The sequence below is a fragment of the Geotrypetes seraphini genome, chromosome 10, assembly GCF_902459505.1.
Source record: "Geotrypetes seraphini chromosome 10, aGeoSer1.1, whole genome shotgun sequence".
NCBI lineage: Eukaryota > Metazoa > Chordata > Amphibia > Gymnophiona > Dermophiidae > Geotrypetes > Geotrypetes seraphini.
Window position 1 is genome coordinate 135,967,114 of NC_047093.1, and position 25,618 is coordinate 135,992,731.

The following is a 25,618-nucleotide window of genomic DNA, read 5'->3' on the forward strand; positions in this document are numbered from 1 at the left end:
TTTCCCTCACCCTGGCAATGCGAGGGAGGGATTGCGTGTCTGGCCTCTTTCTGACTTTCGATACACGCCCCAGCCTGGACACCCAATGCGAGAAGAGGAAAGGGGGGAAGGATTGCGTAGCAGGCCTCTCTCTGACTTTCTATTCCCGCCCCAGCCTGAGCAACCCAATAGCGATGCGAGAGAGGAGGGGGTGGGGCGAGAGAAAGATTGCGTGTAAAGCCTCGCTTTGACTTGCTAACCTAAGTAGCCCCTGGTTGGGTCGCGAGAGCTCTCGCGAGGTTTGAAAACGCGGCGGCGGTGGACAGCTGACTGTTGGTGAAGCCGAAGAGACAGGTAGGTTGCTGGTGGCGGGGCCCAAGCAGGCGCCCGCCCCCCGCCCCCCACCCACCTCAACCAGGTGCCGGGGGGAGGGGCTGCCGAGCTCTTCACCTGTGCGCGCTCTCTGGACGGCTAAAAATCGTGTCACGAGAGGGCTCGCGAGACGGGAGAAGGGAGAGTCCACGAGAAGCCCCCGGAAAGGGAGGGAGAGAAAGAGAAATGGCAGAGCAGAGAGCGGCAGGAGACCTCCGAGCTTTGCTGCCAGCAGTGGTGTATCGAAGGGGCGAGACCTCCTCTGCCTATTGGTTTCCCCCTTACTCGTCTTATTTACTATCATTAATTTATATTTCTTTCCCCATTTTTTTCCTTTTGAATCATATGTTTTGTCTAGTCAGTTGTATTTATCTGGATTGTTTCCCCCCTCCATATCTGTAATTTACTATTTTACTGTTTTGTACATCCCTTAGAAATTTTGAATAAGCGATTGATCAAATCCATAATAAACTTGAACTTGAAACCCCTTCCCCGCACCCTTTGAACTTGGACCCCAGCAGCGCCGAACTTGCCCGCGTTGGCTTCGGCGCTTTTTCTGATGTTGCTTCTGGGATGAAGTTAAGGTACGGGGTACCGGGCACCGTCGCTGCGCCACTGGCTGCCATTGCTTTGAATGGAAGTAAAGCCCGGATGCCTCTATCAGACCTCTTTAATCCTATGGATTTCAGTGGAGATAAAACCTGGCTGTCTCAATCCACACTCCTTTTTCTGCAGCCATACGGTAGCCCTATCAAGAGTGATCCCAGAGGAAAGCCAAGGGAGATAGACTCAGAGGTGTAAGAGGAGGGAGGGGGGGGCGGTCCTCCCTGGGTGCCCGTACCCCTCCTCCTCTCCACCCCGTCCCACTCCTCCCCCGCCACATGCGCGCTCCCCCTTCCCCCATACCTCTAGTTGTTCACCGCGAACAACAACTTCAATGTGCTCCTCTGGGTGACATCAGAGGGAGAGCTGACGGGGTTGCGAAGAGCCTGCTGAAGTTCTTGTTGCTCATGGCAGTGAACGACTAGAGGCACTGGAGAAGGGGGGATTGGGAAAGGAGCAGGGAGCGTGGAGATGAGGGTGAAGGCGGGCCACCATTTCCTCGGGTGCCTCTCACCCTTGCTATGCCACTGGCCATATGGAAACCCTGGCAAGAATGATCCCAGAGGAGAGAAGACAAGGGGGATAGACCATAGAGCTGAGGGGCAAAGACCCTTTCCCTCAAGAAAGAAGAGAGAGATCTAGAGAGGAGGAAAAAGGGGTGAAATCTCAGGGGGAGGAGAGAAATGGGGAAGAACGTGCCCTTGAGAGTCAGGGGAGAAGTGGGAGAGGAGGTCCACAGAGAGGAGAGGCGAGAAGAGTGAAAAAAAAATCCTAGAGGGGAGTAATATGATAAAATCAAGGGGGTGAAATGCCAGAGGGGGCGAGGGAGGAAAATCTTAGAATGCAGTAAGGAAAAAGGAGAGACATCTGAGAGGAGAGACCCCAGAGATAGAACAGAAGAATTTAAAAGGCAGCAATAGAGAACAGAGGGTAGAACCCCTGAGGCAGGGAGGAGAGGAAAAGAGATCCTAGAGATAATTAATACAGAAAAATGGGTAAAATCCCAGAGGTGGGGTGGTGGTGGTTAGGGATAGAATCCTGAGAGGAGAAGAGGGAGCGAAAAAATCTTTGAAAGAGATCTCAGAATGATTGCAGAGAAAGGAGAGGAGACACTGCTTAGGGCGGGTTACCATGTGGCTCCAGAAAAATAAGGACAGATTGAGACGTCTGGGGTTATTTCCACTGAAAGTAATGGAAATAAGGAGGACAGATAGACATCTGGGTTTTACTTCCATTGAAAATAATGGAAGCAAAACCTGGATGTCTCAATCCATCCTTCTTTTCCTGGAGCAATATGGTAACCCTACTTAGGGAGAACAGATCCTAGAAAGACTAGGAAAGCAAGGATAGAAAACCAAACAGAACTAAGAGAGAAGGGACAGAAATATTAAACAAGTGATGGGAAGGAAGAGAGGAAAGAAATCACGGAGTTAAAGGGGAGGAAGTGAGGAAAGATGACTCCAGAAAGCTCAGAAGGTACGTGGGGTGGAGATAGGAATTCCTTGGAGGGGGAAGCCCTTGAGAGTGAGTTCAGGGAGTAATCTCAAAGGGAAGGAGAGGGAAAGACCCCCAGAAAGAGAAGAAAAGAGAGGAATACTTGGGGGGGGGGCTGGATGTCAGAGCAAGGAGAGACAAGATTAAGAACGCTGAACACTTAAAAAGAGAATGGGGAGTAAAGCAATAGGATAGACTGCATAAGGCAGTTAGCTTAAAGGGTTAAAAAAGTTTGGCTAACTTTCTAAAAGAGAAGTCTATAAGCAGCATAAAATTTGTTGTACTCTTTGGGATCTTGGCAGGTACAGTGGGAAACGGGATATACTGGGCTGGATGGACCTTCAGTCTGTCCCAGTATGGCAACTATTATAGTTCTTGAGAGTGAGCGAGCAAAGCCCTCAGCAGTGAACATTCTCTAGAAGGAGGAAGAGCAGGGGAGAACTCCAAAATGGAGAGCAAAAGGGATTTAAGAGCTTACTGAAAGAGAACAACAATGAATAGAGTGCCCACTGGGGCAAGAAATTAAAACAGCCAGGAAGTAGAACCAAAGAAAGAATGGCAGAGGGAGAAGCACATTTTGTAGTTTGCCCCCTATACTACGTTTCCTCCTTTTTTCTGATCTAAGCCCTCCATAGGTTTCTTCTTTCATAGTCTCCACGGGATCTTTCTAAACAAACAGGCTGACAAAGCCAGTGCTGTTCTTAAAATCAGCAGGAAGGGCTAGAAATGGGGATGGCTAAAAACAGACCGCATGATGCTGTGGATACAATGAAGCCTTGAACAGTTTTTCTTTCCCTTGTTTGTAGATGCCGCGCCACTGTTCGGCGATTGGCTGTACTACCCGTGATACCAGGGAGACAAGAAACCGTGGTATTTCCTTCCACAGGTAAGCATTGATTATCCATCCCTTCCCCGTCTGCACCCACCAGTTTTTAGATATATCTCCATTCCACCTTCTTTTATTCCAGTGGTCCTCATGCTACAAATTGTCCTAAAACTCCTATGATGATATCCTGTAGGATTTCACCGTTGAAAACTCCAGTACTGGTGATGTTGATTTTAAAAGCCTGTTTGTGTGTTTATTTGTTTATGGGTTGGAGTTCAAAAACATAGGTCTTGGGACTTCCGGTGACATCACTGAACGGATGGCAGGGTAGTTGGTGAGCTCTGGCTTACCCTGTATTAAATTCAAAGTAATTTGCCTTCTTTTCGTCAATTTTTTGATGAAAACTCGGCTGAGTTTCAGTCTCTACAGTGAGTAGGGGAGATGACTAGCAAGAAAGCACGCTCGGACTTGCATGCTTTTGGATTTAAACCGAGCAGTTTGGCAGTGGGGGAGCGAAGCAAAATGGCGGCGGCCCTGGAAAATGCACAGCTGAGTGAGCAAGGTGTGGAGACATCTGAGCAGCTGGCTGACGCTCCTGTATAGTTGGCTAGCAAGGAAGATTTACATCGGTGGATGTCAGATATTAAAACTACTCTGGCAGCTTTAACATCGGAGCTTACTGCTCTATCATAGTAAGAAGCAAGGGGGAATGGCGGTCCCCACTTCTGTCTTACTATCATGCTGCCCAAGTCCAGTATATAGTTACATGGTGTGAGAATTATCGGAAAGGATGGGTACAAATGGAATAATCCTTACTTCCCAGAGCTTCCTTATGGGTGATTCCATGGTTGCCAGTGGCCACTCTTCGTGACATGGCGTCTATTGATCATCCTATTCTTCGTCATGTTTTGCTTTTGTGGGTGAAACTTCATTGTAGATTGTTGGGCACACGGGAGTACTTTCAGGGTATTGCTATAGCCTATGCCTTCTTTTGTCCCGGGTGAAATTGATAAGGCGTTTCTCCACTGGGCAAATCAGGGACTCCAGACCTTAGGTCAGTTGTGGGTTGATGGGGAATTGGCTTCTTTTGAATATTTAGTATCAGAATATGGGTTAGAGCCTCGTGATTTATTTCATTACAGACAGTTACGTGCTTTCGTTAGATGGTGTGTGATTCCTGATTTAGGTCCGACAATATCCTTGTTGGAACAGGCTTTTCAAAGGGGAGCAGGGAGGGGAACAATTTTGCGTCTTTGAGGCTCTACTGCAGGTTATTTCCTTGCCAACTAAATATAAGTAAGCTTGGGAGCAAGATTTGGGGACAATATTTGAGAAGGCAGATTGGGAACGACATCTAAGTGCTTTGCTTCGAGTATCTCTTTCCAGCAGTATGGTGGAGAACGGATACAAGATATTGTATCGTTGGTATTATACTCCTGAGAGAAGAGAATGTATGGTCTGTGTTCTGATCAATGTTGGCGAGCTTGTGAGTCATTTGGCTCCTTTATTCATGTTTGGCGGGATTGTCCTACAGCACAGGCATATTGGGATAGAATGGTACTGGGTTTTCAGGTAGTTCCATCCATGGCATGTTTGTTTAATATAACCTCTTTAGTGCCTCAGCTTTTTCAACATTCTTTTCACTGAATCTAATAATTTTAAAAAGCTTCTCATCCGGTTCAGTCAATTCTTTATGGTTTATTATTTATAATCCGCCTTTATCCAAAGCAGAAAACTGCAAACATACTGTACATAATAAAATGCACAAGAGAGAGACATAAGGTTTCAACAGAAGAACTGTGTGTTTTGAGTTTTACTTTTGCTTCGTGGCTGTAGTGCCACCACCTTCACCTTACTCTCTGGCACTAAAACAAGCAGAAAACGTTAAGAATGGTCTCAAAACCACAGTGCAGCAACCTGTTCTCTTACCTGGAGGGGCTCTGGAGCACAAGGCCTAGAGAACTGGCACCGTTACGGCCCCCTCCCCCTCCCATTTTAATTTATTTTCTTTTTGCTTAGCCACAGGCAGACAACTCAAAGCAACACAGTTCTCATGTGAGAAAGCAAATTTGCAGTCAAGCAAAAAGAGAAAAAAATATTTTTGCTTTGCCTACACAGCTTTTAACAGATAAAGGAAGAGAAACCTGCCGCTACTATTTATTTCTGTAACGCTACCTGATGCTTGCTGCGCTGTACATTAAATACACAAGAGACTGTCCCTGCTTGAACGAGCTTACAATTTAAATTATGACACACACAGGACAATTTTTGCTTTTATAGTTTCTGATATAACCCACCTTTTTTTGTTTTTCTTACAAAACTGCACAAGAGGTTTTTAGCGCCGGCTGGCGCACTGAATGCTCTGTTCTGCTTCAGTGGTCATAGAGGTCCTATGAGCATTGGAGCATCGCAGAGCATTCAGTGCACCAGCTGGCGCTAAAAACCTCTTGTGCAGGGGGGGTGTTTATATCAGAAACTATAAAAGCAAAAATTGATAAAAAATTTTTTTTAAAAAGTTCATGTGAACAATATAAATTTGATGACGATATAAGATCTTTATATGAGTGTGTGTATGGGATCTATATGTCTAGATATAAATTTCTAAATGTGTGTGTGTGTATATAAATATTTGTGCATATGTATAGCTATAGAGAGACGGAGCAATTTTTTTGGCCAGGATTATCAGTTCATAATGTTTCCTACTGTGAGCACTTAACTAACTAATGGGTAATGAAAAATATCCATGTCCTCCCCTTATAATCTCATATCCTTCCTCCAGCTTGTTAGCTATCCCTTTGCTTTCCTTCCCCCCCCCCACCCACCATCCTGCTCCCAAGGCAATTGGGGGACTCATTTCAGTTTGTCACCTATCCCCCTTTACATTCCTGTTGCTTCTACTACCAGAGCAGCAAGAGCTTTCCCACAGTCTGCACTATGTGGCTTTCAGTCAATTTATTTTATTTATTTAGTTAAGTTTTCTAGCCCGTCTTCCCCCAGGAGCTCAGAACGGGTTACAGTGATACATGCACAAAGATTTTGAGGCTTACGAGTAGTGGTATGCTCACAATACATTGATACATGCACAAAGATTACATTACATTGACACATGCAGAGAGATTTTGAGGCTTACAAATAGTGGTACATTCTCAGTACATTGCCATAGGGCATAATCACATTATATAATCACATTATATGTGATTATATGCAGGAGCTCTCTACTGGTCACTTAAGACTGTGAGATTGAAAGCTATATGGTGCAGACTGGGAGAGACCCTATTTGGTACTAGTCAGTAGTTTAAAAAAATGAGACATGAAATTCCTGTCACCAAAGTGCAATTCCTAGGTGCTATGGTGCCTGTGGTTTGTTGAGCCCTGCATTGAATACTGAGAAATTGGCACAGTTTTGTGTAGGGAAGTGTGTTCTTTGAGAGACGGTGGTTCATTCTATGGCTGCGTGGTTTGGGCATTGCCACTGATACTGCATGCACTGCTGACAGGGACCCTTTTTTTCTTGTGATTTTTGCAGGTTGCCAAAGAAAGATAACCCCCGTCGCATCACCTGGCTTGAGAACTGTCGCCGGACAGACCCGACTGGTGAAAGGCTCTGGGACCCCTCCTCAGAATACATTTACTTCTGCTCCAAACACTTTGAGAAAAGCTGCTTCGAGGTGGTGGGTTTCAGGTGGGGGGGCACTTAGATTGCCTTTGTCTCATTTCATACATGCTTCATGTTAGGTGTGGACACAGTTAATAAATGAGCCCTATACAACCGGGATTCTCTTTTTTTTTCCCCAATTCTTTATTCATTTTTCATCTTACACCAAGTGAACAATATTACATCAATTAATTCCTATACAACACTTGAAAATTATTTCTTATTATTATTTCAATACATATTTTAAATTCCTCCCAGACCCGCCCATTCCACAAATAGTGTAAATCAACATATCATATATGTAATGTGTTCAAAATAATAATAAACCAATAATGAAGCAATATATCCCCCCTTCCCCATTATTCTAATTATACTTTAGTGTATAAAGGTGCCTACTCATTACAATATGTTATCAATGGTCCCCAAATTTTTTTGAAATTGTTATAATTTCCTTTTTGCATGGCAATTGTCCTTTCCATTTTGTATATATGGCAAAATGAATTCCACCAGAAGGTGTAATTAAGTCTGGTATACAACCGGGATTCTCAACCTAGCCATGGTTTCAGAATACCCACAATGAACGGGCATGAGCTAGATTTGCATGCCCTGCCTCAAGACTAGAGGTCTGCATGGGAACGGGGATCACGGGAATCCTGCGGGAATCCCCCCTAACCCACGGGACTTCCACGGGGCCCCCCTTCTAGCCAACAGGACTCCCACGGGGATGGAAGGTTTTGCAAGCAGGGTTCGTCCATATAATATAATGGACACGTCAGCCTTAGTAAAAGAGGGGGTTTATAAGTTAATTACCTGAACGGAAAACAAAAAAAGGGTTCCACCAAAGAGATTCCACAAGGAAAACAGCAGCGGAAACACAAAAGAAACTGTGGAATTGATGATCCTGTCAGAAGTAATTGCTGCTTTTTATGGGGATGGGCGGGGATGGAGGTAATTCCTTGCGGGGATGGGTGGGGACGGAGAGGATCCTGGCGGGGACGGATGGGGATGGAGAGGATCCTGGCGGGGACGGGTGGGGATGGAGAGGATCCTGACGGGGACGGGTGGGGATGGAGAGGATCCTGACGGGGACGGGTAGGGATGGGTAGGATTTCTATCCCCACGCAACTCTCTACTCAAGACTCTCATGCTGGTGACGCCCACCAGAGTGAACATCACTACGCTCCAGTGCTGAGTTTGTGAGACTGCCAGATTAGAGTTGCCAAGTAAGTGAGTTTGGCAGTACAAATTTTAAGATTCCATCTCTCTCCAGCCTTTCCATCTGCGATTACCATAGTTGAGGTGTTGAAAATGCCCAGGGAAGCCTTGCCCCCAGTAATGAGGGCCCAGTATGTTTTGGGCCAGGAAAATCAGAGAGACGAGAACAAGAAGTTGCAGGAGAAGAGGGGGGGGGGGGTGGAATTATCATTGTATGTGATTACCCAGAAAACTACCTTAGTGGCAACTTTTGCACTTGAACCAGATTTCAATTCTGTTCTGACACTTTACTTTAGACTAGGGCTGTACATCAATTAAAAGTTTTAATCATACGATTAATTGCATAAAGATTACCACTCACATTTCTTCCTGTATAATGCAGAATATACACAGCACATGTAGATTCTCAAAACTGACACATTTCAATTTAGTTGTCCCATAGAAAGGTGGTTAATCAAATCCCACTACCCCCCTTTACTAAACAAAAAATAAAATCATTCATACCAGGAGAAGCAGGCAGCATATTCTCACTGATGGGTGACGTCTTGAATGAAATGAAGTATTTAAAGCACACAAGCACTTTCTAGAAGGCACTTTGAAGCCCCAGTGCACTTTAAGATAGTTTTTTCTGTCGGTTTTGAGTGTTGAAATGAATTGTAGTTCTTTAATGAAAAAATCCCTAACCATGAAAGATCATTAAATCATAAAGAATTTTTAGATTTATATATTAGATTTTAGGGTGAATTAATCAAGATTAGGTAATGAGATATATTAATTTAAAAAATAAATAATAAACAAATAAATTATAAGTGATCAATTAATTTTTAGTTGTGGTAGGGAGGATGTGTTCAAGCCAGTGAAATGATCAGGAGTAAGAGAAAATAAGTTTTCTTTCTCTTGGAAGAAATCCCAGAATGGGAAAATTACTCCATAGTCTGAGGCTTGTTCCTATTTGTTTAACCAACAATTAAGAAGAAAACACTTTCTGCAGCTCATTTTGACTTCTATTAATGGTTCTTGAGATTTATATTTAATCAATAGATAACCATTTAGCTTTTTTGTAGTTTATACATTTATGCAAATTTTCACTGTTTTTCAGATTCAAATATATCTAATGTGTAGGATTTTTGTTGTTTTTTTATATATCATTTGAAAGAGCATGTTTTTTGCTACAGAAGCTATCCTGTTTCATCTTGGAACCGAATTTCTTTGGTGAGAATTAAAGCTTCAAAGATAAGCAGTCCTATGCCTCGTGTGACCTAAAACGCCAACTTTGCTTAAGCACTGTGGCAGAAGGAAACTACATAGGAGTCTGAAATTTTGCAGTTTGTTACAACACCTTGGGGCAAGTTTGAAATCTTTTGCAAACGTGCTTCCATTTTGCTAATGCAGAGTCTAGCAGTGTCTACGGGCTTATATTGGTAATTTTCTCTTGTTCCATCCACTGTGTGGCCCATACTAAACCTTTGCTCCTGAGCAGGACTTATTGTGCCAATATCTTCCTTAGCAATGAAGAAAAATTTGATTCCCGAGACAGATTTATCGCAGAATTCAAATAGATCCCTTGGTGCCAAAATTTGGTTATTGAGAGGGCGTTGTAAGCTGGCATGGGCAGCTAAACGCTTGGCTGTTCCCCCAATCCCATCAAATGGAGATTTGCCTTGGCTGGTGCCAAAGAAGTTCCACTCAGACATACTACTACAGCTATGCGTACATTCTTGTGAATCACATGATTATGCTTTTGGGCTTGCACACAGTAAGTAGTTTGTGCAAGCCAATGCATGTTTTGATTGTCATCTTGCAAAAGTGCACAGTAAGTTTGTCAAACGCTGAGCATAGTACGAGATGAGTACTTGTGGCTGACAAAGCTTGGTTATGAGTTTTCAGATCATTGTGTATGTGCAGTGGAACTATATTGAAGTGCCAATGACCCTTCAACATAACATGTTTACACAAGCAAGTAATGCTTATCTTCAATTCTCATCAAGTAATGCTTATCATCAATTCTCATCAAAGAAAGATCGGGTCCAAGATGAAACAGGATAGCTTTTGTACACATTAAGAGATTACACATTAAGAGATAGTTGAATCTGAAAAACAGTGAAAATATGCATAAATGCATAACGCCATGTTTTTTGGATCATCATATCTTCAGCTCACTTGACTGTAAAAGCTCATATTGCAAATCTTGGAAGTACCTCATGGTACATGTCTGCTGGTAGCAGTATAGAGCCAAACGGTGCCAAAAAAATTTTTTTTGCTTACTTTGCTGGCCTGTAGAAATGGAAGCACGTTCGCAAAAGATTTCAAACTTGGCACAGAAACTTGCCCTAAGGTGCTGTACCAAACTGCAAAATTTCAGACTCTTAGGTAGTTTCCTTCTGCCGCAGTGCTTAAGCAAAATTGGCGTTTAGGTCACATGAGGCATGGGAGTGAATTGATTGCTTTTGTTCAACCACCCCTAGCTCCTGACCAAATTGAGATATAGTAAATCAATATAGTTTAGAGTTTTTATGCTTCCAAGCAGACTTCCTAGGGCATCAAGCCGCATTGTGGTATAAATTAATATCTGGATATTTGAATAAAAAACCAAAAAATGGTCTAAGAGACATTTGGAGCATTGAGATTAAGCATCAAATTACTGCAACTCAATGGCCACTAATTTGGTCTTGGAGAATGAGATGTACAGTGTCAGCATCTATGAGACAAACTTGGTTCTTTTTATTACATAGAGCTTTTTGGACCCCTACACGTTTGCAAAAATTAGATAGTTCTAAGTCCAATAAATGCTGGCACTGTAATATGGAACCTGGGACGTTGGATCATTTACTATATCATTGTCCCTACATTAAAAGTTTTTGGAATGCAATTTGGCCACAAATTAATAAATTGATGGAAAATCATGTAGCAATATCATATGATACAGTGTTATTTGGAATGATGATGAGAAAAAAAAGTCAAATTTCACCAGAAAATAACAAGCTATTACTAGTCATGACAGGGGTTGCCATTCAGCATATAACCAATAACTGAGAATCATAGTAACCTTAATTATACATTTTGGTGGAATACAATTTGTCATATATTCAAAATGGAAAGAGTAATAGCAATACAAAGAGGGACATATCCTAAATTTATAAAAATATGGGGGCCATTGACAAAATATTGTACTGAATGAATAGTAGGATTTATCTTCTTCTTTTCTTCTTTATCTTGTCTTCTTTATGGCACACATGGAGGGGGGGTAGTGAAAATAATTTTACATAACATGTTATAATATGGTATACAATATGTATAAGGTGATTGGAAAGTACTTGAAGGGTGGGGGGTGGGAGAGGGGATAAAAAAAATTTGTTCAGAATATTATGTAATAGATATAAAAGTGATATTGTGTATTCATTAGTTGAAACTCAATATTTTGTACACTTCATGTAAAATATGAAAATGAATAAAGAATTATTAAAAAAAAAAAAAAAGAGATAGATCTCAAAAATTTTGCTGAGTTTCATTTGAGACACTAGACAACACCCCTGTAAAATTTGGTTGGATTTCAAGGGGGTCAATTGTTGGTAATATGCTGAATGGCGACCCCTGAATGGCAAGGAAAGCTGTTTAAAGTTACCTACTTTTTATTTTGACAGCGGCTATCACAGACTGAAGGAAACTGCCGTCCCCACCATCTTTGAGGCTTTTGTTACGCTCCGGAATGCAAAGGCCAGAACACAAGGTCTAGCACAGAAAGCCAGACCAGTAAGGAGAAGGAAAAGGTAAGTCTCTTTGACCCTGTACTTTAACCGATATGGAGGGGAACTGGTTTAGCGCTCCAGTTCCTGCTTGAGGACAAGGAAACAGGCAACCTGCAAAGTGGTTATGGTCCTCGTGATGGGAGGTCTGGTACATGATTCTGGTTTTGCCCTCTTGTGGAAGGGCATTAGATTGATCTAGTACCATCCTGCCTCTGCATCTTTCCTAGCCTCACCCTCAGGTTGGTAGCTGGGACCCTTATTGGCCTTATGCAGTACTCTCTCTCTTTCAGTGAGTGGTATTACAGTGCTTGTGTGAAACATAGATGGCAGATAAAGGCCAAATAGTCTATCCAGTCTACCCAATCACACCATCAACTATCTCCTCTCCCTAAGAGATTCCATGCGCCTGTCCCAGGCGTTCTTGAATTCAGACACAGTCTGTCTCCCCACCACCTCTTGCAGGAGATTGTTCCATGCATCTTGCACCCTTTATGTAAAGTATTGCCTTAGATTACTCCGGAGCCTATCGCCTCTTAGCCCTCTCATTCCAGAGCTTCCTTTCAAATGAAAGAGACTCACCTCATTCACATTTATGCCATGTAAGTATTTAAACGTCTCTATCATATCTCTCCTCTCCCGCCTTTCCTCCAAAGTATACACATTGAGATCTTTTTTTTCTTCAAGAAAATTTTTATATATAACTAGCTGATGCCCCGGCATTGCACGGGTATTTAATTATAGCAATAACACTGTAAATGGATTCAAATAAAGATACTTTATAGTGGTGAATGAAATTATTTTTTTACAGCTTAATAAAAAGTACAATATTCAAATTATAATGTGAAATATTTGACAAAATGAATACAATACAACTAACGCAAAACGTGATTATAAACAACAATTTTAGTTTCACCTCCTGGAGCAAGAACATATAAATTCTTGGGTGAACCCACCCTTGAGCAAGCAACATAGAGTTGTGGGCCGCGAGACCCCCAGAACATATCACCCCAGGTAGTGAGGGATCTGCATACCAAGTTTCGTTCAAATCGGTCAAGCCGTTTTTGAATTACTGTGAGAATGGCAGCTTTTTACATTTTTTCCATTGACATGAATGGGTGAAATCTGATTTTCTGTTTGTAGCTCCACCCACGTGTGCAGGTGGGCCGCGAGACCCCCAGAACATATCACCCCAGGTAGTGAGGGATCAGCATACCAAGTTTCATTCAAATCGGTCAAGCCGTTTTTGAATTACTGTGAGAATGGCAGCTTTTTACATTTTTTCCATTGACATGAATGGGTGAAATCTGATTTTCTGTTTGTAGCTCCGCCCACGTGTGCAGGTGGGCCGCGAGACCCCCAGAACATATCACCCCAGGTAGTGAGGGATCTGCATACCAAGTTTCGTTCAAATCGGTCAAGCCATTTTTGCGTGATCGCAGCACATACACACATACATACCTCCGATTTTATATATATATATATATATATATATATATATAGATATAGATAACAACAAGCATAGTTACAATACAAAACAAATGAAACTCCCCACAACGAAAATAACAGGGTCAGTCTCTTCCCACAAACACCTCAAATTATACATAGCAATATATAATGCAAGGTAAAAACTGAATAACTTCCCCAAATATTGCAACAGAAAACCAAAACGAAACCTCTATGGAAATCATCAATCCCTACCCCCCCCTTGTCAACCCCACATAGCATGCAACAAAATCTCCACCCGCCTCCCAACCCTTCACACACATAAAAACCCCATAAGATGAACCCTCTGTGGTTTCTTCAGAGGACCCACCAAAGCTCCCTTCCCCCCATCCCTTCCCCTCACCCACGGAATATTCAAAGGCACTGAAATATTTTTTGCCAGGTACTCTCTTGTTCATAAAAACCCAAATGTTTAGCTGCCAGGCATTCCATCTGGGCCAACTTGCTACACTTAAGTATCCATTCCTCCTTAGTAGGAGCAATAAGACATTTAGCATCCGCTAAACCAGGGATCTCAAAGTCCCTCCTTGAGGGCTACAATCCAGTCGGGTTTTCAGGATTTCCCCAATGAATATGCATTGAAAGCAGTGCATGCACATAGATCTCATGCATATTAATTGGGGAAATCCTGAAAACACGATTGGATTGCGGCCCTCAAGGAGGGACTTTGAGACCCCTGCGCTAGACCCCTGCATACCAGTTTAGGCTGCCAGGGCCAGGTCCTTTGATTATGGGTACCTAACAAACAGGTTCTGTATCCACTGAGTCAGAACCGATGTCACCATAAGCCAAAAGGCCTTGACTATTGTGCAATCCCACCAAATATGATAAAACGATCCTGGACTCACCCCACCCCTCCAGCAGACATAAGGTACATAAGGTGCATCCTCTCTGGCGTCAGATACCATCTTGTTAAAACTTTATAAGCATTTTCTTGAACTAAAACACAACGAGATGCCTTTTGTACATCCTTACAAATCCTGAACCAATCATCAGTCGTTAGTCTCACCTGTAAATCAGACTCCCAATGTTGCCTAAATGGGAATTGTACTACTTTCTGTCCTTGCAAATACCGATAGATTTCCGAAATAGGACGAGGCACCCTACCCAACAAACCCCAGAGATTTTCCACTAGTTCCTTTTCCAAAAATTGCCCCCTCCCCCACCATACTGAAATTATAAAATGACGTAACTGCATATAACTAAAAAAAATCGTCTTTGAACCCTTCCTCCCTTGCAACCAACTCATCAAAAGTAGGAATTTTCCCTCCTCCAAGCACATCCTAAAAGGTAAAATTATCCCCTCTCCTCCCACTTACGAAAAGCTCCCCGCTCCTGCCCTACCAAGAACTGCGGCTCCCCCCGAATAGGGGCTAGAGTAGACAGTACCCTTTAGCGCTCGTCACAATTTTGAAATTTACCTCAGGTGCTCACTAAATGCCCAAAAAAGGATTAGACACGAATAGGAGGCCCACATCCAATGCTTCAACAGACAAGATGATACATAGCTTTGTTCAATTTGGGACTCTCGATTTAACCTCCGCAATGACCCAATCCAATACCAAGCAAAGCTGCGCAGCCAAATAATACCAGTGTAGGTTTGGGACAGCTCTACCACCCTCCTCTGGGGCTGCCCAAAGCATTTGTTGTCCAATCCGTGGAGGTTTACCCTGCCAAATGAACAGTTTAAACTCCCGATGTAACGCCTGCAGCACCTCTCTGGGGACTGTTAGTGGAAGTGTTTGGAATAAAAATAACCGCGGTAAGATATTCATTTTTTTTTGTTGTCTTAAATTCTTTATTCATTTTAAATCTTAAACAAGTGTTCAATAAAATATCCATTTTATGGCATACTGAATTTATGGCATAAATATGGCATACTGAATTCCACCAAAATGTATAGTTAAGATTAGAGTAGTTTTTCCAATTGTTGGTAATATGCTGAATGGCGACCCCTGTCATTATTAACAAAAGTTTCATTTTAATCACAGCAATACGTCCCCACCAGGATAGCCATAATCCCCGCCATTGCTGTAAATCTGCTCTAACTAGGCGCACTATCCGAGCATAATTAAATTCATATAGCCAGTCAAATCCCGCGAAAGCTGTATTCCCAAGTACCTAATACAAGCCTGTGCTCTCTGAAATGGGAAAGCAGCTACCAAATGCTGCTCAACTTCCTCCTCTATATGGACCCCCAGAAATTCAGACTTAGCCATATTAATGGTAAATCCCGATACCTGATGAAACGCCCGAAACGCCTCTACCAGCACAGGGAAAGAAGCACACAGATCTCGAACATATAAAAGAATATCGACAGCAAACAGAAAGTTTATGTTCCCATCCCCTCGTATGCAAACCCTTAATATCTATGTGGTCCCTAATACAACACGCTAAGGGTTCCAGGTATAAGGCAAAAAGTAGCGGCGATAAAGGGCACCCCTGTCTAGTACCACAATTGATGTTGAAAAAATCCGTATAATACCCATTAATACGAAGACAGGCACGTGGCTCCATGTAGAAACTCCGATCCATTGCCCAAACCCCCCACCAAGCCCCATCCGGTCAAGTACTGACCATAAAAACTCCCACCAGACTTTGTCAAAAGCTTTCTCTGCATCAATGGACAATAATACCATAGTACTTTGAAAGTTCAGAGCCCCCACATCAGATGGAGCGTATGACGTTTGTTATCCCCCACTTGACGCCGTTGAATAAAACCGGATTGATCAATATGTATCACTGTGGTCCAAAGCCCCATGGATCTCTTCTCTGCTACTTTGGGCACCGGTCACGTCATGCCAGGTACATTTTTGCATCCCAAGTCCTTCAATACTGTCCATGCTTCGTCCACTTCTTGGACCTTTATAGATTTTCCATTAATTGTAATCCAAACCCCAAAAGGGAAAAGCCATCTATAGCGATGGCCCTCAACACGGAGCAAGTGTGTCACCTCCCTGAAGTTACGGCGTTTCTACAAGGTCGCCCAAGCCAAGTCTTGAAATATACCCACTCCGAGATATTCCACTTAATGTCCTGTTTGCATCTGGCAAATTTCAGCACTGTTTCTTTAAGGGCAAAATATGCAAAGCAGGCTATTATATCTTTGGGCCTGGAGCTCCGTGTTGGCCCCAAACTGCGATGAGCCTGAACCAGTATAATCCGCTCCGGAGGGGAACTCCCCAATTCAGTTAATAACGCAGCACATATGTCCTGCACCAGTGCAGCACAGTCTTTATAGTCCTCTCCTTCTGGCACTCCTTTAAATCTTAAATTGCAGCGTCGGGATCGATTCTCCAAATCCTCCACCTGAAGTTGTAATGCTTGTACCGTGTAGTCAGTCTGATCCATAGCTGCCCGTGCTGTTGTTAATTCTTGTGTGAGTCCCGACACGTGCTCTTCCGTGTGGTGCCACCCTTCCACCTAGTTCAGCCACCTCCGATTGAATTTCGTCCATAGTTGCTTTCAAATCTTTGCGGACCCCAACCATTTCAGCTTTGAGATCACAAAACAAAGACTGCAAGATTTGCGGGGTGATTTCCGGCTCTTCCAGGGATTCAGCACCGGTCTCCTCATCCTCCGATTCTGAGAGCACCGGCACCATTTTTTTTTTTTTAATTACCTGTCAATGGCCCTCCTCCGGCACCTTCTGCCCGATCCATTTCCCCTGTAGGAAAGCGTAATTTGACAAGTTTTTTTTTTTTTTTGCTGCCATTCTGGGAGGTCTGAAAATGTCTCTCAACTCAACAAATTGTCAATGGAAAAGGCTAATAAGCACTATTAACTCATCGGCAGCCATTCAGTGGTGTGATGTCACTTCCTCGTCATATTGAGATCTTAAAGTGTCTCCATTCATCTTATGACAAAGACCACTAACCATTTTAGTAGCTTTCCTCTGGACCTTCTCCTCCCCCATAAGAACATAAGAAACGCCCTCACCGGATCAGACCGAGGTCCATCTAGTCCGGCGATCTGCACACGCGGCGGCCCATTTAGGTACTCCTTTTTGGAGACCCAGATTTACCGTATCCCTCAATATGATATGCAAGAAGGTGTGCATCCAACTTGCGCTTGAATCCCAGAACAGTAGTCTCCTCCACAACCTCCTCCGGGAGTGCATTCCAAGCATCCACCACGCGCTATGTGAAACAGAATTTCCTGACATTTGTCCTAAACCTGCTGCCACTCAGCTTCAGGCTATGTCCTCTTGTCCGTGTCACATCAGAATATTTCAGTAATGTTTCTTCTTGGTCTATTTTATCAAATCCTTTTAATATTTTAAAAGTCTCTATCAAATCCCCTCTCAGTCTTCTCTTCTCAAGGGTAAACAGCCCTAGCTTCCTGAGTCGATCTTTGTAGCTCAAATGTTCCATTCCTTTGATAAGTTTCGTGGCTCGCCTCTGTACTTTCTCCAGCAGAGTTATATCCTTTTTAAGGTATGGAGACCAGTGTTGGACACAGTATTCTAAGTGCAGTCGGACCATTGTGAGGGAAGCTGTACAGCACAGTTACTTACCGTAACAGCTGTTATCCAGGGACAGCAGGTAGATATTCTCACATATGGGTGACATCATCCACAGAGCCCTGCAGCGGACAGCCTCACAAGCAGACTTGCTTGAAGAACTTTGAAAAAGTTTGCGAGTGCTGCACCGTGTATGTGTGAGTGCCTTCCCGCCCGAGTCAGGGCGCGCGTCTCCTCAGTGTGTCCTGAGTTCAGATAGTTAGCTAAGAAGCAAACCAGGGGAGGTGGATGGGTTGTGAGAATATCTACCTGGATAACAATTGTTACGGTAAGTAACTGTGCTTTATCCCAGGATAAGCAGGCAGCATATTCTCACATGTGGGTGACCTCCAAGCTAACCAGAAAGGGATGGAGGAAGAGTTGGCAATTTAGGAGAATAAATGTTGTAAAACAGACTGGCCAAAATGGCCGTCCCTTCTGAAGAAAGTATCCAGACAATAATGAGAGGTGAAAGTATGAACCAAGGACCAAGTGGCAGCCTTGCAGATTTCCTCTATAGGAGTTGATCTGAGGAAAGCTACAGATGCTGTCTTTGCTCTAACTCTGTGGCCCGTGACTCGACCCTGCAAAGGGAGACCAGCCTGAGCATAGCAGAAGGAAATGCAAGCAGCCATCCAGTTGGAGATGGTTCTCTTCGAAATAGGATGCTCCAGCTTATTTGGATCGAAAGAGATGAAAAGTTGAGGCGCAGTTATGTGAGGTTGAGTGCATTGCAAGTAGAAGGCCAAAGCACGTTTACAGTCCAGAGTGTGAAGCGCTATTTCTCCAGGAAGAGAATGAGGCTTTGGAAAAAAACACTGGTAGAACAATGGATTGATTAAGATGAAATTTTGAAACTATTTTAGGTAAGAATTTGGGATGTGTACAGAGGACCACCTTGTCATGATGGAAAACTGTGAAAGGTGGATCAGCAACTAAAGCCTGTAACTCACTGACTCTTCGAGCTGATGTGAGGGCATTGAGAAATACTACTTTCCAAGTGAGATACTTAAGATGAGCCATATCTTTTGGTTCAAATGGAGGCTTCATCAAGTGAGTAAGGACAAGATTGAGATCCTAGACCACCAGGGGCGGTTTGAGCGATGGTTTGATATTGAAAAGTCCCTTCATAAACCGGGAAACCACAGGATGAGTAGAGAAGGTTTCCCTTCAATAGGGTGTTGGAAAGCAGCGATCGCACTGAGATGGACTCGAATAGATGTAGACTTGAGGCCAGAGTGAGATAATCTAAAACTGTAGACAGGGATGTAGATATCGGTTGCAGCTGATGAGCAGAACACCAACCATGAAATCTAGTCCATTTCTGGTTGTAACAGTGCCTAGTGGATGGCTTCCAGGAAGCCTCTAAAATGTACTATACAGACTGAGAGAATTGTAGAGTGGCAGTTAGGTTGAGCGGTACCAAGCTGTTAAGTAGCGACCCCTGACTCTGTGTAAGCAGAGAGGGAAATACTGGTAGAAGAAGAGGCTCCTTGGTGCTGAGTTGATGAAGAAGGGAGTACAACGGTTGTCTGGGCCACCGAGGAACTATCGGAATCATGGTGGCATGTTCCCTCTTGAGTTTGACTAGAGTCCTGAGAATCAGAGGAAACAGAGGGAAGGTGTAGAGAAACTGATTCGTCCAACCAGAAGAAAAGCGTCAGCCTCGAGACGCAGAGGAGAGTATATCCTGGAGCAAAATCGAGGCAACTTGTTTTGGGGGGGCGCAAATAGGTCTATTTGAGGAGTTCCCCATTGAGCAAAAATGTGATGTAGAGGGGAGGAATTGAGTGCCCATTTGTGAGTTTGGAGAAGGTGACTCAATTTGTCCGCCAGACAGTTTTGCTGACCTTGAATGTAGACAGCTCTGAGGAAGATGTGAGGCACTGCCCAATTCCAAAGCTTCAGAGCTTCCTGACACAGAGAGAGAGAGCCTGTGCCACCCTGTTTGTTGACATAGTACATGGCGACTTGGTTGTCTGTTCGAATGAGGACTACCTGGTCGTGAAGAAGATGTTGAAAATCTTTGAGAACATTGAAAATCGTTCTGAGTTCCAGCAGATTGATACGATCCGTGCGGGGCCAATGGCCTTGAGTATGGAGACCGTCGAGATGAGCCCTCCAAGCGTAAGTTGAAGAATCTGTTGTGAGAACCTTCTGATGAGGGGGGGTGTGGTAAAGCAAACCTCTGGAAAGATTGGAAGAGAGCATCCACCAGTGGAGAGACTGTCTCAACAAAGAAGTCACTGTAATGTGTTGAGAGTGGGTTGCAAGCTAGTTGCCACTGAGATGCCAGGGTCCACTGAGGTATGCGAAGGTGAAGTCTGGCAAAAGGAGTGACGTGAACTGTAGAAGCCATGTGACCGAGCAGAACCATCATTTGTCTCGCTGATATTGAGGTGAGAGATGACATTTCTTGGCAAAAGTGAAAGAGAGCGTGTTGACGTGGTTGAGGCAAAAAAGCTCTGAGTTGAACAGTGTCCAGGACGGCTCCAATAAACTAGAGTTTGGGAGGGAGTCAACTGGGATTTTGGAAAATTGACTTAGAACCTCAGACTTTGAAGGAACGTAATAGTCTGTCGGGTTGCTGCAATAGCCCCTTATTGAGAGGGGGCTTTGAGCGAGTCGTCCAGATATGGAAAAACTTGAAGGCCCTGCATCCGTAGGGGTGCAGCTACCACCACCAGACACTTCGTGAAGACCCTGGGAGATGAGGTGAGTCCGAAAGGCAGAACTCGGTATTGAAGATGAAGATTCCCCACCCAAAATCTTAAGAATCTGCAAAAATTTGGAAAAAGAAATTAAATATTTGGAAACTAAATTAGTCGATAAGTGGGAGCAAAGTACCCTACAGGCTTTATTAAAAGCAAAAGGTAAATATAATAAGATATCTTCAAAATTTGTAAGGAAAGATTTGTTTTCCCAACAAACTCTGTATTATGGGAGCTCAAATAAGGCAGGAAGATTATTGGCAAATTATATTCTTCTGAGCCTTATGGAGATAGGAAAAAAGATGGTTTAGAATTTTTGAATCTAATTATTGGACCGAAGGTTCCTGAACATATAAAAAGAAGTTTGGAAGAGCCTATATCACTAAAAGAATTAGAAACAGCGTTGAAATCTCTTAGAGTTGGATCCGCTCAAGGTGGAGATGGTTTCACAGTAGAGTTTTATAAATCATTTCAAATTACTCTATTACCTCATTTATTAAATTTATATCAGTCCCAACTAACTAAGGGTTGCATTAGAGGTACTATGGCAGAATCATTAACAATCGTTTTGCCAAAGCCAAATAAGGATCCCACTTTGGTTTCAAACTACAGGCCTATCTCGCTAATCAATGTTGATGGGAAACTTTTAGCTAAGACATTGGCTTTATGCTTAGCTAAGGCTCCCTTTTATTATTGATTAGTATTTTAGCCCGTTACATTAATGGGTGCTAGCTGTCTGTCTTTCTTTCCCCCCCCCCCACTTCCCTGCGCAGCAGCCACCAGCATTCCCTTCCCCTCCATGTCCCTGTGCAGCAGCATTTCCCCCCACCCTACTTCCCTGTACAGCAGCATTTTGATTCCCCCCTTCCCTGTGCAGCAGCCACAGCAGCAGCATTCCCTCCCCCCACACCACTTCCCTGTGCAGCAGTAGCATTTCCCTTATCCCCCCCTTCCCTTCCCGCGGTCCCACCCCCCCACACACACAGTACCCTGTGCAGCAGTAGTATTCCCCCCCACACACACACACTTGCCTGTGAAGCAGTAGTATTTCCCGGCCTTCCCTGTGCAGCAGCAGCAGCATTTTCCGCCGTCCCCTTCCCAGCCGCCGCGTTGAAATTAATAGAAAAGCGCTACACCGTGCTACCGCTGGCTTCGGCATCTTCTATCCACATGCGCGGCTAGGATTTTATTATATAGGATATGCACCAAACGGGATTTGTTGCTAAGAGACATTCCTCTAATAATAACCAGACTGGCTTTTCATATGTTAAATTTAACAAAAGCTATAAAAGATCCGGCTTTCTCTGTTTCTTTGGACGCGGAGAAAGCCTTTGATCGGGTTGAGTGGACTTTCATGTATCAAGCATTAGATTGGTTTGGTATAGGTTCAGGATTATACAAATGATTCAGACATTGTATAGTTCCCCTGCTGCAAGATTGTATATTAATAATAATTTATCAGAGCGTTTTAATTTGCAGAGGGGGGTTAGACAAGGCTGTCCATAATCTCCTTTGCTTTTTGATAATGTATTAGAACCCTTGTTATTAGCCATTCAACAAGCAAAGGGGATACAGGGTATTCCTCGTACAGATTGGGAATATAAAGTTTCTGCATATGCAGATGATATACTGCTTTATTTGAGAAATCCAGAAACTACCATTCCAAGCTGGCTAGAGTTGATAGAGAAATTTGGAAAATTTTCAGGGTATAAGATAAATTGGAGCAAGTCAGAAATTCTTCCACTTAATGTGCATTGTACTAAAAGCTTATTTGATTCATTCTCATTTGTATGTAAGGAAGATAGATTAAAATATTTAGGTATTATGATAAAAAATACACTGGAAGACACAATGAAAGAGAATGAAAAATGTTTATTAAAAAAAGACAACAGGCCGATGTATATTATATTCAAGAGACACATTTGTCTGTGATAGAATCCAAGAAACTCTAGGGTAATTGGGTGAAACACTGCTTTTTTGCTCCTGCTATGGGAAAAAGGCTGGAGTAGCTATATAAGTAAACAATAAGTGTTCAGCTTCGTTTAAAAAAAGTAACAGAAATGTGTGAGCAATGGAATCCTTTACATCTATCTTGGTGGGGGAGAGTCCAAACTATTAAAATGATATTGCCTGTAGTTTGTTATCAAATGAGTATGATACCAGTTTTTTTTCAAGGATCCTTTTATAAAAAGTTAAATGGTATTCTTACAAAATTTGTTTGGCTGGGTAAAATGCCTAGAATTGCTTTAGTATCTTTACAAAAACCAATTGCGGAGGGTGGGGTAAATTTTCCAAACTTTTATAAGTATCATCAAGCCTATATTTTATGCCAGGGTATGTATTGGGTCCTCCCAGAGCTAATGGAAAATACCCCAGATTGGTTGTATTTGGAATGGCAACTCATGTTTCCTTTACATTTATCTCATGTTATCAGTGTAAAGATGCCTAGAATATATAAAGAGAACAGAATATTGATGGATACATGGAAAACATTGTGTTATGTTAGTAATTTAACACCTAACCCAATACACAAATCAATCTATATGGTTAAACTCCAAGATTCAAATTGGCGGATTTAAAATCGTATGGAAGCATTGAGATTTTTCCATTCAGGGAACCGTCCTGAATAGCCTGCTTCTGTTGCAACCATCTAAAGCTTTGTGATTTATTAAGACCATGTTTATGTTGCAACTGTGAAAAATCAAGCAGTTTACCATTTGAAATAACATCATCTAAAATCCGTATACCAGCAATAATCCAATAATCAGTATAGTCTGGAGTTCTTATGCTTTCAGGCAGATTTCTTGGGACACCAAGCCGCACAGTGGTATAAATTGATATCTGGATTTATGAATAAAAAACCAAAGACTGGTCTTTTAGACATTTGGAGCATTGAGATTAAGCATCAAATTTCTGCGTCTCAATGGCCACGAATTTGTTCTTGGAGAATGAGATGTACAGTGTCTGCATCTATGAGACAAACTTGGTTCTTTTTGTTACCTTGGTTCTCCATGGACAGCAGAGGAATGTAGCCACATTTACCTCCCACCATCCCCACAACAATGTCTGTTTATCAGCTAGAGACAAAACTGACCTAGTGAGCGGAGGAGCCATGGAAGGCGGAAATTCCCACACATGCCCGGTAAGCCAAAGGCTTCCTATTGCTAGGCGAGAGCAGCAACACACGGGATCAGTCTAAGGACTTTACCGACAAATGTGGCTGCGTTCTCCTGCCGTCTACAGAGAACCCCTGTTAGAGGTAAGCAATTTCGCTTTCTGACCAACTTTTAATTTTCTTTCAGACTTGCCTTGCTTCGAGCACATACGCCTGTGCCCACAATCCCAGATTCTGCAAACACAGCATCCATTGGAGGCGAGGCCATTACAGGAGCCTCTCCCCGCATGACCGACATCTCCCACTTACATGACCTCTGCGCAGGAAGTGATCATATTCCCGGAAGTACTGCACCTGCTGAGGGCTCTGAAGCCACAGCAGTAGAGCCAGAAACACATCCCAGTGCAACACTTGAGGATGGCCAAGATGCTGAGCTCCCATTGGACTGTGTCATGGAGCCACCACCAGTAACAGGAGGTGAGGATGTGTTAAGAACTCCCTCTCAGCGGCCTGTTTCTCCTTCGACCTACATGCTGCGCCTGCCCCCACCCCCAGGAGCTTACATTCAAAGCGAGCACAGCTATCATGTGGGCAGTGCGCTGCTGTGGAAGCGGCGAGCAGAGGCTGCCCTGGATGCCCTTGATAAAGCCCAGCGACAGTTGCAGGCATGCAAGCGTCGAGAGCATCGGCTCCGCTTGCGCATTCATGCCTTGCAGCAGGAGCGGGCCCGGGAGAAACGGGGCCAGAGCGATGTACGGGAGAGGCTAAAGGAGCACCTGCAGGTCTTTGCATTGGAGCTTATCAATGACTATGTGTCCCCCTGCTCCTCGGAGGTGACGGCACTCTGATATCTGGCTGACAATTAGCTCTGTCAGTAGACTTCTACAGCTTTGACTTGGTCTGATGTTTTGATGTCAGCAGTATAGTTCTTTCACGGTGTTTACATCCCTGATTTGAATTTATTACCAACTTCAACAAGAGAGGAAGGGTTCAGAGGTCCTTCTCCCCTTTCAAGCAGAGTCGAAGAGTCTGGATTCCTCTCTGCTTTATCAAAAGCAACTGTTACGTTGGAGCAAGAAGCACAAAACACTTGAGACTGTTGCTCTGCTGTGGAATTTTAAGATGCCCCTAGCTTTCCTTATATCTCTGTTGCTGCTTCTCCAGCTCATAGGAAAAGCTTGATTGATTGTCTCAAAACAATATCTAGCAAGGGTCTATAAGATACTGCCTACAAACCTGAGCCTGTGTCAGTCCTGTTCCATTTGTCTCAAATTCAGTTTTTTTAATCCTGCTCCTGTTTGTGCTTCTCCAATGGCCCTGAACCTATTTATGATGTACCTTGTTTGTTTTTTTATAAACTAAATGCTATGCCATTTTTATTGTGGTACTTCAATTTTGTTGGGGGTGGATAGGGATTAGTGGATATCAGTTGCCAGGGTCACTTCTTGGTTTATCACACCCCATTAACAGTGAAACCACAGAGGGACTGAACGTGTACAACCTAGATGTCCATTTGGTCCCTGACCTGCAAACCCTACCTGATTATTGATTTTATCCCTCATTTCTCCAGTTGTGGTAGGCTTTACCCCTTAGAGATACATAGAGTATGATGGCAGAAAAGGGCCGACAGCCCAACAAGTCTGCCCCCTAAAAGAACCCTCCCCTAAGCATTTCCCCAGAGTGAACCCACATGTTTATCCCATCGTCTCTTGAAGTCGAGCACGTTGCTGGCTTCGACTACCTGACTTGGAAGACCATTCCAACGATCAACCACCCTTTCGGTGAAGAAGTACTTCTGATGTCGCTATGAAGTCTCCCACCCTTGATTTTGAGCGGATGTCCGCTTGTTGCCGTGGGACCTGTAAAGAAAAAGATATCTTCCTCCACCTCAGCACAGC

The 25,618-nt window shown here is 43.4% G+C and overlaps 1 protein-coding gene across 1 annotated transcript; it reads left to right on the forward strand.

Annotated features, from left to right (window-relative positions):
* The first annotated feature begins 199 nt into the window (after positions 1 to 199).
* On the forward strand, positions 200 to 25,097 carry THAP7 (THAP domain containing 7). Its single transcript, XM_033959960.1, has 5 exons — positions 200 to 333; positions 3,255 to 3,334; positions 6,801 to 6,956; positions 11,786 to 11,911; positions 23,908 to 25,097. The coding sequence occupies exons 2-5, from the start codon at positions 3,255 to 3,257 to the stop codon at positions 24,566 to 24,568; spliced, it is 1,023 nt and encodes a 340-aa protein (XP_033815851.1). The 5' UTR covers positions 200 to 333; the 3' UTR covers positions 24,569 to 25,097.
* Positions 25,098 to 25,618: the final 521 nt, after the last annotated feature.

Coding starts and splice junctions, on each gene's coding strand:
- THAP7 (XM_033959960.1), top strand. CDS start 3,255: ATGCCGCGCCACTGTTCGGCGATTGGCTGTACTACCCGTGATACCAGG. Junction 6,957..11,785: donor TTCGAGGTGGTGGGTTTCAG/GTGGGGGGGCAC, acceptor TTATTTTGACAG/CGGCTATCACAGACTGAAGG. Junction 11,912..23,907: donor CCAGTAAGGAGAAGGAAAAG/GTAAGTCTCTTT, acceptor ATTTTCTTTCAG/ACTTGCCTTGCTTCGAGCAC.